The 12,580-nt window shown below is 52.2% G+C and overlaps 5 protein-coding genes across 5 annotated transcripts; 2 read left to right on the top strand and 3 right to left on the bottom strand.

Moving 5' to 3' along the window:
* Positions 1-104: 104 nt before the first annotated feature.
* Positions 105-1,829, bottom strand: PG997_010790 (uncharacterized protein; the record flags this gene model as incomplete). Its single annotated transcript, XM_066815105.1, has 1 exon — positions 105-1,829. One exon carries the CDS (start codon positions 1,827-1,829, stop codon positions 105-107), a length of 1,725 nt encoding a protein of 574 aa, XP_066664395.1.
* Positions 1,830-2,302: 473 nt separating this feature from the next.
* Positions 2,303-3,203, bottom strand: PG997_010789 (uncharacterized protein; the record flags this gene model as incomplete). Its single annotated transcript, XM_066815104.1, has 4 exons — positions 2,303-2,519; positions 2,589-2,690; positions 2,738-2,930; positions 3,017-3,203. 4 exons carry the CDS (start codon positions 3,201-3,203, stop codon positions 2,303-2,305), a joined length of 699 nt encoding a protein of 232 aa, XP_066664394.1.
* Positions 3,204-4,132: 929 nt separating this feature from the next.
* Positions 4,133-7,566, top strand: PG997_010788 (uncharacterized protein; the record flags this gene model as incomplete). Its single annotated transcript, XM_066815103.1, has 6 exons — positions 4,133-4,545; positions 4,605-5,859; positions 6,021-6,260; positions 6,451-6,541; positions 6,952-7,042; positions 7,179-7,566. The coding sequence occupies 6 exons, from the start codon at positions 4,133-4,135 to the stop codon at positions 7,564-7,566; spliced, it is 2,478 nt and encodes an 825-aa protein (XP_066664393.1).
* An 848-nt stretch (positions 7,567-8,414) lies between these two features.
* PG997_010787 (uncharacterized protein) lies at positions 8,415-9,569 on the top strand (the record flags this gene model as incomplete). The annotated part of the gene is made up of 1 exon (XM_066815102.1): positions 8,415-9,569. The coding sequence occupies one exon, from the start codon at positions 8,415-8,417 to the stop codon at positions 9,567-9,569; it is 1,155 nt and encodes a 384-aa protein (XP_066664392.1).
* A 150-nt stretch (positions 9,570-9,719) lies between these two features.
* On the bottom strand, positions 9,720-11,047 carry PG997_010786 (acetyl esterase; the record flags this gene model as incomplete). Its single annotated transcript, XM_066815101.1, has 4 exons — positions 9,720-9,787; positions 9,855-9,886; positions 9,951-10,647; positions 10,789-11,047. 4 exons carry the CDS (start codon positions 11,045-11,047, stop codon positions 9,720-9,722), a joined length of 1,056 nt encoding a protein of 351 aa, XP_066664391.1.
* Between the last annotated feature and the right edge of the window lie 1,533 nt (positions 11,048-12,580).

Genomic DNA, 12,580 nt, shown 5'->3' with positions numbered 1-12,580 from the left:
AACCGCCAGAGGCCCCATTTGACGTTTCCCGTCATCGGTAATTGACGCATTTGCATTGTAGGGTCCAGATCTTGGGGAATGGGAAAATGATGAGAAAGGCAGACTCAATCATTGTCATGATCGCGGATTCTCACACCGAGAGCACCTGCGAACCTCTGCATCGTCCACCAAGCACTCTTGACCTTGTCCTCTGAATGATTCCAGAACCATAAGTCACTGGGTGAGCGGTATAAGAGCCCACCGCTGGTCTCTTTGTTCACAGCTACGTCGAGGCAGAAGAATACGACTTCGACAAAAACGTCGCTGAGGATATGCGAAGGGGGCATACCCCGACGTATCGTGCGGGAGTTAGGGCTCTTAGGATCATTGATGCCTAAACTCAGAGGTGCTTCGAGAAACTTCAGGAAGAACCCAAGCCATTTCTCAGAAACTCCGAAGAAGGAGAGGACTTCATACACTGTATCGTGTGGGATGAGGCGGTCCCAGCGGCGAAAGGACGAATGGAACACGGTGAAGTCGCCACGAAGTCGGGTATTGATGGCAATCTCTGCCGACAGGATCTGGAAAATCTTTTGCTCGGCCTCGGTTGGTCCATCGGCGAAATCCCGTTTCCCTTCATCACAAACTCTGCCGGCGCCTGGAAGCAAGGGCCCCACGAGACGAGAGAGAAAGCAATTCTCACGGTACATTCTCTGCCTTACATTCTCTACGCTCGACCGAGTTTTGAAGCTTCCACAGAAGTACTCTCGTCTCTTCTTGTCGATAACAGGTATTTTGCAATTGGTATTTAGCCATGGGCCAGGCTGGGAGACGAAGGAGGTGAGCGCTTGCTTGAAGAATACGGACCACTGCACTCCAATGCAATGAAGGAAGATAGCTTGGAGAAGGTCCTGTTTCATTTCGACCATGGGTGCGGTGCCGGCGGTTGGTCGGAAGTCAAGGGACATGCCATCACCCCAGGACCAAGAATCCAGAGCTCTCATTCTCGAATTCAGGACATCGGAGATGTCGCTCAGGATGGCTTGATTGGATCTAATGTCACGAAGGACATGCCGATCTTCTTGGGGTAGGTGTTTGGAGGCCAGCAGGCTTGTGATTACCCGCTCGAGTGTATCAGGTTTGAAATGGTCGGACCGGGTGAGTAGATCCTCGAATACCTTGATTTCATCTGAAAGTTCTTGCAGCGCCTTTGCTTTCTGGACGGAACCTGTGGTCTCGTGAACGAAGGTATCCTCCAAGAATCGAAGTAAATTGGCTTTATCGACGTGTTTTGGCGAGAAGGCGTCTTCCTCCCACTGGCGCTGGTGTAGGTACTTTTGTTCTTCGTCTGAATCCATAAGAGATTCAGTGGTCATTTTGGCGACATTATCTGCAGTCGGCGCCATTCCGCCTGGACGCAACCATTCATTTGCCAGCTTGGCATGTAGAGAGGCATACTCGAGTTTGTTGCACATAACGTCGAGGTCCACCATTACACCCTTCTCCCAAGCCTTGAACCCCATTCTCGCCACGGAGCTATGTCGACCCTTTTTGTTAGTAATGAAACGAAGATGTTGGGGAAAGCGAAGGGAAAGTCGAGTGATATTCGGGGGTCGCGCAACCCCACACGATGGCTGTCGCAAAGTGGCTTTTTCGAGGGATTGGCAGGTGTCTATTATGTCGCGGAAGATCACAAGGCGTTTGATTGCATTCTCCTCATGTTCCAACGATTCGAACAGTTTGGCCTTCTGTTCTTGAATCTTGGTGAGAAGATTGGACAGGTCGTTGCTTCTCGAGTCGGTGATTCCATACAGCGTCTGTGAGAAGACGCTGCTGGTAGACGAAGCCATGATTGGTTTCGCCTTTGCAGTGACTGAGGGAGGGTGAGAAGGGGATTGCTTAAAATCTACAAGAATGTAGGAGACTGGGGGATGTGTTGGGCAAGTTGCCATGTGGAATGATGGATTTTATTTTGTTGATGCAGACAAGTCGGTCCAAGCTGGTGGATAGGTAACCACTTTACACCTTAGGCACACATTACGTAGCTGCCTTAGGTGCCGAGAAATCTAAAGCAAATCAAGTGCACACTGTTTCTGCACACAGGAGAAACCGCTGCAGTTAATCACTGCCCAAACACCTTTAAGGTCACATGTACATACAAGCTGTTCTGATAAAACGCTTGAGCTTACAACAAGGTTAGACCTCTTTGCTACTTCTGAAACGAAAGAAAAATGGCCCACCCAAGAGATGACCATGAAAGAAGCTCCCAGTTAGCCAAATGCCGTGGCCAAAGCCCCCACGTTGGCATTTACCAGACTGTGATTCATGTTTTCCACAGTAACCGCAGTGCTGGCACAACAGATGTGCTGCCAGGACACAGCAGCCAGACAGATGCCATGATAGCCCTTGTTATTTTGAGACCGTAACCGATGTTGATCTCTCTCTCGCTGCCTTGACTGTCTTCGCCCTCCTCGTTATCGCAATTTGGGAAGATATTCATCAGCACTGTGACTCCGGCAAGAATCATGGTTGCAAGGACCCTGTCATGTGGCTTTAGGCACCGTCATACGCAATTATGGGACGAGGGCTCATTGGTAACCAGCACTTACATCAATGGATAAAACATGGTTCCAGTCCGCACACTGTGAGCTATTTGTACCAGGTTGAGCGGATCGCTGTTTGCAGCAGATGCAACTGCACGACCAGGCGATCTACATGTTCGTCACAGAACCATAGCCCCGAACTAGAAGCTACGCACACCCAAGTGTACCCGATACGGACTTCTTTTATCGTGTAGTCGCTGCTCTGAACCTGCTCCAAGAAGAACTGGGAAATCTGATGGTTATACGAAAGTGGCTCAGATGTCTCAGAAAGTGGCTTGCTATTGTAGGAAAGAGAAATGAGGTAGATGTTCCTCAGGCTGGTTGAGGTACATCCAGTCAACAGTAGTGCTATATTCGAACAGCTTCAGTTGACATCTTCCACGGCCCTAGATGTGACTAGATCGGACGCAGACTCGCGCCACAGAATATCCCACTTGTATTGCTGGCGTAGCTAACTCTAGTCCGTCCGATCTTTGCAGCTGGCATATCGGGCGGTCTCTCCGTGCCCTTCATCTTCGTCGCCTTCGACCAGGAGCGGATCGCCGACTGGGCTGTGTCCTTTGCGCATAGAAGAAAGGGCTTCACCCAGACCCTACTCGTGCTGGTCCTGACGGCGGTCATCATGGCGCTGATCTAGACCGCGTCGCTGGGGGAACAGCTCAAGGTCGGCGCGACGGTGCCTACCGTTCTCATCGGCTTTTGCTGGCTTTTGGGAATAGGGGCTACCAAGTTGTTCGACGAATGGCAACTTGCGGATTGGAGACAGGGGGTGCTATGTTTATAGTACTTTCGACGCTTAAATGGATAGGGGCTCGTCAGTGGCCTGACGCAAGATAACATTCGGACTGGGGGCCGGCGCATGCTGGCCAATCAAAGTTCTCCGTTGCATCATGACGCCCAATAGCAAGCAACCAGAGGACCGCCGTGCATATGCCATCTTATCTTACGTTAGGCGCAGTTTCAGCTTACGGATGCTCCGGGCTGCTGGGACCTGATTACCAAATTGAGAAAACCGACACTTTTCCTACAAAGCCCCAACCCAAAACGCCGAAGCGCTGACGGCTGCTTTGATAGGCTATTTATCCCAGCTGCTCCCGTCTTGGCGCGTCGGGAAGCTTTGTGTGGGTTAGAAGCTTCTATCCGCATTAGCCGGACTGTAAAACGTTTCTTCGATGCTATTTTGGGTGCTGTCAAAGCGAATCCGCGGCTTACGTTAGCTTCAAAGTTGACCGTGGAGGCGTGGACTATGAACGGGCGTGTAACACCAGACCATTATGTCAGCGCCGATGGCGCCCCCACGCAATCCTTCCCAGCCAAATTCCCCTTGCATCTTGGCTGCAAGTGAGTAAGATACGGACGTATTCACTGCATGTTGCAGCTGGGCCAGAAACACCGACTGGCCACCGGTCTTGGTCTGCTTCACGATTATTTGTACTCCACTCCCCGAGCATTGAAAGCTGATGTGCTCCTCTGGAGGAACCGCATGAACCAGAGGATCCTAGCGTTATGTTGAATTTTGCCAGAGCCATCACGGTTTGTCTCAGCCCAGCATGATTCGAGTTCCTTCTCCGTACTGGTGGACCCCCTTTCTCATGGTCGCGTCTTTCTTCGTCGGCGTTATGTTCGCGATCGGCCATCATCTCTTCTATGCGTCTCTCAACGCGAGCCCGACGCAGGGAGCCGATTTCGTGTTTCTTGGTGCGAGCTACTCGAGCCAGCAATTCAACCTCGCCGTCGGTACCGCCTTTGCCTTCTTAGTTAAAGCCGCGTTGGTCTTCAGTGTATCCATAGCCTATATCCAGCTCTTCTGGCGACAGCTTAAATACAACACGGAGAAGGGTCAGCCGTCGACGGTGGAGCATACTGACTCTCTATATTCGGTCCTCGAAAGTCTGACTTCGCTGTTCAACGCCCCGGTGATGTATAAGTACCCCGTGCTATTCCTTGTGGCAGCAGCGGCCTGGTAAGCCATGTGCGATACAATAAGATGGATGTATGATTTCTTTGGCTAACCGGTGACAGGCTGATACCCATCGCATCCATCATTGCTCCAGCTACCCTATCCGTGTCTCTCCGTGATAGCGTGCTGGAGACTGTGATGGAAGAAGTGCCGCAGATCGACTTTCTCAACCTCAACTACGCAGCCAACATGGCTGTGTACGATGAAGCAGGAAACGGGTCCAAGTACTACTCGTACAATGATCCGAGCCAGCACCTAAAGCAACTCTCCATGGGTGTGGTCGCCCAAAAAGCTATTCTTCCCATCGTCCCGCCGTTCCCCAACGCCAGCTGGTCCCTGGAGTTCTCAGGCCCGAATCTGGTATGCCAGCCCGCCCCGGCGGACGAGCGGCTACGGATCCTCCGGAGCGTTGCTGCCTATACCGCGCAGGACGAGACGAGTTGCGATAGCATTCCAACGTACCTCGCTTGGCATGAGCCCTATGGCCCCAACTCGGCCATGTCCGGGCCTTACTTCCGAGACTCACTACGAAACGACAGTTCGCCGCTGTCCATTAGCAACCCGGACTCAGTCTTCCTCTTGCCCTGGGAGCAGAGGCGGGTTAGACAGGATTCGACGTTGTACGTTGCCACTTTGCCTAACGCGCTCGGGAAACGACCCTTTTCTAGAACAGACAGCGGAAACGACTGTGTTGTTGGACTTCTTGACTCGGGGAACACGTCCCAGATTCCATTTGGTATATACGGTGGGAATGAGACTATGGTCCAATGCCAGCTGTACAACTCAACATATGCCACCAACTTCCAATACTCTAGAGGGGCACAAGATATCAATATAACGATAACAGAGTTGGGTGATACCGTTTCATTCACCGCCTGGGTTAGAGGCCCCAACACCACTTCAAACCCGGAAGAGAATTGCGCGACGCTGCAGAGTGTGTTTGCAAACGAAACCACCAACGACTGCGAGGTGGACCAGACGTTACTATCCCAAATCGCCTACCAGAGCATCCTGCGTGCGTTCTCGACCTGGATAACGGGCGACGTCTCCTTTCCCTCGACCAACGACGGCCCGAGGATGTCCCAGAACTCGCGCGTCCTGAGCACGGCGCTGACGAGCACGGAGGAGCTCAACTACCTGACGGATTACAAGTTGCACAAATGGCCAGCAGAGGCCTACGGGATGAGATACGCCGATCTCCAATGGAAGCTGTGGAAGTCGAACGAGCCCGAAGTGGGGGGTCTCCTGAATATGGGCCCGACAGAGCCGAAACAACGATTACGCGAGACCTTGGAGACAATGTTCCGGAACTTCACCGTCAGCCTCATGAGCTCAAACTTGTTCCAGTAAGATCTATCCCTTCCGTATGCTGTGGCCGCCTGTCCTTCGCTGACCGGGTCGGTATGCCATCTTAGACCAAATTATTCCGACCCCACCACCGCGCCCCCAAGGTCCCCGTAACGCGCTCGACCTCGCAGACCGTCTACGTCTACGCGCCGGACAAGCTCTGGGCCGCGTACGGCGCGGCCGCGGCAGCCTCCCTGGCGGGCGTTATACTCGGCCTGATCGCTACGGCCGCGAGTCGCGGGTCGTACACCGGCTCCTTGTCGACGATCCTGCGCATCACCCGGAACGCGGAGCTGAGCGTCAAGATTGAGGAGGAGGATCTGGATGGGAAGGGCGCGCTGCCTGGGTATCTCGCGAAGGCCACGATGCGGGTTGGTGGGGGCGGGTATGTTGCGGTGTTCGAGAAGAGACCCCAAGACGTTGAGTCGTGATGTAGGTATCGCGCTCTTAACCAGGGGTATGAAATGCAATGCGGTAAATACCGGATCGTATTTTACGCATAAAGGTCATGAATTATGATGACGTTATCACCAAAAGAAACTAGACCACTGAATGACATAGGAAGTGGCCTCTTGGTATCTGGTGAGCATCGACAAGGTCTTGCCTGAAATCAAGCTGTCTTGGAAAAGCAATAAGACATGGACATTCAGGGGTAAGATCTGCACATTGTACACAGGTATCTGCAGTGTAGCCATCCCTCAGCCCCATGTTCTCAGCGGTACACCGGTCCCAAATGGTATCTTGAGATTTATATCCGAGAACAAAGTATTTTAACCCCTGTCTATCGCCATCCACTAGGATATCGGGACACGGGCCAAACAGCGGTATCCTCGAGTGGCATGTTACCAAGCCTTGGGCATTTTTCTGTTGTTGCAGTTTACAAATGCCTTCATGCGCCTGGGTGGAAGATGTTTTCGCCCCCGAGATATTTCGGACCCGGCGTAGCACAGCGCCACCACACACGCAATAGATCGTTGCACAGCATTATCAGCCCGGCTTAGCCACGACCCTGTTTCGTCAATTCGAGGCAGCCGTAGCTTACAGTCTGAAATACATTTCCAGCCTTTTACCAACACATCCTCTTCCTCGTTGCATTCTCTTCCACAACTGTTCTCCGTATTTACAACTCCAACGCTGGTGTCACACTACAGGTGTAGGATTGGATTTATATGCTCTCATGACGAACAGTACTTGTGTCATGGAGCGCTTCCGCTACGCATCATCAGGATCATCCGCCACTTTGCGGCGTGCATCATCTGACAGTTTCCTCACCGCCGAACACAGCTCAGACCTCCCCCAGAGACCGCTGGAGATGCAGATTCGAGCAACGAAGAGGCTATAGGATTCATCGGCCCGGTACACTCTTCACACGGCACTGCATCTTCAAGGGCCCCAGAGAAGCACAACCGACATGCTGCTTCATCTTGTCCCGAACAGTCCCGGACAACGGCACCCGAGGAACCAAGGAGCATTGGATTCTCACAATGGACACCTGAGATCATTTCCCTCCTGGTCGCTCTGGGCTGTGTTGTGGCCCTGTTCACGACTCTGGCCATGTTCAGCGGGCAGAAACAACCCCAGCTCCCGTACGACAATGTGCTCAATCTGAGTACACTGGTGGCTCTGATTTCCACGATATTCAGGTCCATGATCGAGAACGTGCTTGGTTCAGGTTAGTGCTCCTCACCATCCACTTTGGTTTTGCAACAGTCGTTAATGGATTGTGATTTTCGTCGGCTGCTAGTCATCGGCCAACTGAAGTGGCGCTGGTTTCGATTGAGTTCACATTCTCTAAATCGGATCGAGACGTTTGCCGATGCGAGTCGTGGCTCTTGGGGGTCGCTGACCTTTCTTCTCTCATATTTTCGCATGTACGCAAATGTCGTGGTTCTACGTAGGATACTCTACTTGTTACACAACATGTTGGAAGCTGACATCCCGACAGTAATCTGGCTACCCTTGGTGCCATGATCACAATTCTATCCACTGTTATAAGCATATTTTCTCAGCAGGCGTTACAAACAGTCGCGTGCCAGAAGCCTTCCTCGCAAGGAAAGGCCTCTGTGCCCATCGGGCAAACTTTAGCCGGCGATGGAGGGCTTCAGGAAATCGGCCCGTGGGGTTTCAGACTCAGCATGGAATCCAGATCATCGATCATTGCGGGTCTCGTAGGTTCCAGGGTGCCAAGTTCACTTTCTCCAGAATGTTCGTCTGGAAACTGTACCTTCCGCGCTACAGATGGCATTGCTTACTCGAGCATCGGGTTTAGTAATGAATGCGTGGATATATCGCACCTCATTAAACAGAGCGGGCTGCTCTCCTGGGAGACGAACACGAGTGACCCCCAATATACTGGGAACACGACTTATAGTTTGCCGCAGGGAGTAAATATCACCTATCATCTCACAAAAACCCAGGGCATTTCTTTTGGTAAGTGGGATACACTCCTTGCTACATCCTCGATGCGAATATTCGAACCAAGACTGTCAGTCTTGAACAATACCGGCATAACTGAGCGACAGAGAATGATCTTACGCTCCTCCGAAGACCAAGCCGTATTCCTCATGGTCACGACGAATCCTTGCCAAGATCTCGCAGCATACCGTGATAACCAAGATGAGGTGTCGCCGGGGCGGCCGATAGTGGAGCCTCTGCGAAGGCTCATGCCACCAGTTAATACGACATCGTGTCCCCAACTCAACCTCCCGGGTGTTACTACCCTTCCTGGGTATCACTCTGTCATAGCAGCTGTATGTTTTTCCTATCCATCGATACAGCATTACAAGGGCTCGATCACAAACGGCATCCTCAAAGAGGAAATTGTCGGAGACCCACACCCCCTTTCGCCGTTTGACTCTTCGGATACACTGGGAGGTATGGTTTCCGAAGGTCTGTGGAACTATGGGTTTTCGGATCACTGCTTAATCAACAACGTGCTCTACACCAACGCCAGCTCAAATCTTTCCAGCGTGCCGGGCGGGTTTGTCACCATCGGCAACTTCGAGGCCCCGAAGCGGTGCTTTTACGGGTTCAATAGTAACTGGCACATCCCACTAAACAATGGCGGCGCCCGCAATGGCCTTTCAGATTTAATCACTGGTGGATTTTCTGACGACACCTGCCATGGAAGTAATAACTTGACCAACATGGTCTGCGACCACGCGTGGTGGCTGGGCAACATGTTCAATGGGGGGAACGCAATCATTCGGAGTATCAACGCCTTCCTAGATGCTGGTTTCAGAAGTTTCACGAACCAATTGCGGACCTACGGGACTGACTGGCACAACAACAATCTGGTGGCTAATGGCACCGTGATGGAGACCACCGTTTGTACACAGTTCAACTGGGTGTGGCTGGTATACCCACTCGCGATACTGGTCGGGACGTTGGTCCTCTTCATCGCTACATTCATCTCCAGCAGCGGGATGTTCGGCCATGTCAAAGAAACCATCTGGAAGTCCTCCGTGCTACCTTTGTTATTCTACGGCTTGGAGGCTCAGCACAAGCGAGATGGTATCAGACTTGCGACAGCGAATGAGCTAACCGCGGTAGCAAAGAGGCTCAAGGTTGATTTCTCCGCGAGAGATGGTGGATGGAGATTTCATGCTGTCGACGGGGAAAGCGCAGATGGGCGTCCTCAGGAGGAAAGTGAGCTCGAAGAAAGGGGCAACCAGCTTTAACATGGCCGTGCGGAACATGGTATGTGTCGTGTTAGCTTGGTAATTCATTCGTTTTCAGTTCTGTGATAAATAATATCTCGTTCATTACCAGAAACTACAAACGGGTATCTAATTGATGCGTCAAAACTCCCCCAACAAGTACATGCAGGACTACCAGTAGGTAGCATAGCTGGATTTGCCACCGACCACTTTGGCGAACTCCTTTCCGATGGCCTCATCTACACATGAGTTAGAAACGGGTGTCTGAGAATCATCAGTACATGGGGGCCTTAATTAAGTACGCACCAGTCTTTTCGGATGGATGTAGCTCATCGTACCTGTCCCTTTACTCAGCAACATGTTCTCACTCAAATCAGACGACGATAGTGTGGGTTTACTTACCACATGAACGAAGAAAGCGGGTTCTGCGAGTTTGTACAATTCAACCCGTTCACGTCGCAGTGGTGATAATATCCCGTAACGTTGGCGGGCGCGTCGAGGTACTGCTCGGGCTTATCATAAATGTCAAGCATCAGCTCGTGGACGTTAAACACAGTAAACGAAGCGTGGGGCCAGCGGCGCGTCTTGTTGACGAGGAGCTGGAACGGCACGCCGTAGTCGAACATGGTGTTGACGTTGGTGCTGTACTCGAGCACCTTCTGCTCGACCTGGGTGCTATTGCAGTTCTGCGTCTTGGTGGGCCAGTACTGGTTGTCCCCCGCGCCGCCGCGCTGGGGCGCCGCGTACAGCGGGGTGCGCTCGAGGGGCGCCTGGTTGAGCAGGACGAAGCGGCGCCCGCCCTGGCGGTAGATGGCGTCGAAGACGCGCCAGACGCAGTCGACGAAGTCGGTGATGGTGAACCCGGCGTACTGCGAGTCGGTCAGGAAGGAGCCCAGGTCGTTGGTGCCGATCCAGAGGGCGTAGACGGTATTGGCGCCGGCGCGGTTCGGGTAGAAGGTGTTGCTGCCCGTCGAGGCGTTGACGTAGGCAACATCCTCGACGAATGAGGGGATCTGGTCTTCTAGGACCGAGGGGAAGCTTCGGTTGATCTGTGGCAGGAAGCGCTCAAAGATGGTGTTTGAGCAAAAAGCACCGCTCACTTGATTGGAGAAGCATTATTATTATTACCAGATGCCATATTTGAAATGAAGGAGATGAGCATTGCGAGAGGCAGTTGGGATTTGAGTTTTGAAATTGATGCGCAACACATATGAGACATGAAGTCAAGAAGAAGTCATACCGGCGTAGTCATAGAACTTGGCACCCAGCTGCTGCGTCGCGAAATGACCCCACGAATATCCGCCGCCCGCCGTGAAATTGCTAGTCGAGGTATCCGTAGCGGGCGGCGGCGCTGAACCGTTGTTGGCTATGTAGGCCGATATACGGCCCGAGTCCGTGTAGCTGTCACCAAAAGCAATAACGTTCTTTACAGTATGTTGCCTGGTTGGGTAATTGGCTACGGCAGTGCCGGCAGCAGCAAGTAGCGGAAGAGGACGCATGTTGATGGCGAGTGAGAGCAGTAACCAAATAACAAGAGACAAGCAAGAGGCAAAGCGATGCGAAAACTACCCACGGTAACCGGAGTTTCGTCAAGCAGGGCACGATACATTGTAGCATCTTATATGCATCCATCATTGCGTCTCCTGCTCAAAGGTTGCAACTATCGATGACCTAATCCCGCTTGAATCCCATTCAGCCGGAAATGACATCCTAGCAAGCATGCAGGCAAGGTGTCGAGCCCGCTGAAGCTGAACTTGCCGCCCGTGACAGCAGGCGGGCTGGCCATGTTGCGCTCAGGAGTTTGGCGAAGACAGGCCAAATTGTGGTGTTTAGGTTCTCGCACTGCTCGAGCCGTCCCGCGACAGTATTGGACAATTAAGACATCGGCAAACTCTTCGTCGCCCATCACCAAGCTGTCGGCGGTTAGCCATTCAAAGGGAAAGCCATCTCAATCTCGAGCCATGCGTGAGGAAATCGCATCACACAGCACTACTGCACATCAATCTGGATGCGTCGATACCAGTAACAGAACATGGCGGGGTAGAATGAGGGGCAGCTGGAGAAGACAAGTATGTACTACCGAAGACAGCATAGCAGGGGCAATAGCTACATTGACTGGAATGGACTCGATTCGTGCTTGACTTTTTGGTATTTCCCGCCAATACGGACAAGGCAGGTACGCTGGGGAGTTGGTGGAGATACATGATCATTGATGTTTGGATGTCTTGTAGCGAGTTTAGGCTGAGTCGAGGTGCATGCGCCAGTCCACACCTTCCTCAACGACGGTAGACCAAAGTAGAGCCCGGGTCGATGTGACGCAACCCGCACCTCCCTCCGCACGTCTACAGCTAGAAATTGCAGGGTATCAGCTTCTATACCTGAGGAGATATCCTTATCTGACCAGATGATGCGCTCGAGTCACTATTGGTTGCTCGCTGTCGCTGTGATGCCAAGGCCCAAGGCAACCTTGATTGGATTTTAGAGATTATTGGCAGCTGAAAACTTCCCGTCATGACTTTGGGGTCACATGGTGTGAATGGGAGCCTAGCACCTAGAATATTGAATACAGTCACTTTTCCTGCGGGTGAGTCACTGTTGGCACATCTGCCTGGTCTGAGGGAGTTGTGTCCGGACTTTTGAGCCAATCAGAAATCAGATTCCCATTTTCCAGGCACCAAACTTCAAGTTTCAGGCGGTAGCTTTGCCTGCACGCCTGCTGAAGCCTGGTGCCCCACCAAAAAGGTAAGGCTTCCAGCAGGCAAAATCAGTCATCTGCGAAATCAGCTGGGACCCACTCTGGCCTTCTGGCAGGGTATAAATATCTCAGCTCCCTCCCATCTTCTCAGACTTCTCTTCCTCTTTTCTTCTCCATCCTGGTGCACGGGCTTTACGCATATCAGTGAGGATTCGTCCGAGATTGCGTTTTTGCTAGTTGAAAACTAAACTAAGACCGCTCCTACCTGGCTTCGGCCGGGTAGGGAATTTTGGAAACCTCAATCTCTTTGGAGATGTCTTGTTTTTTCATCTCTTTG

Source organism: Apiospora hydei, assembly GCF_038363865.1.
Source record: "Apiospora hydei strain CBS 114990 chromosome Unknown utg000008l_segment0_segment0, whole genome shotgun sequence".
Lineage (NCBI taxonomy): Eukaryota > Fungi > Ascomycota > Sordariomycetes > Amphisphaeriales > Apiosporaceae > Apiospora > Apiospora hydei.
Note: the sequence above shows the minus strand (reverse complement) of the source record. Positions and strands in the feature narration are given on the sequence as shown.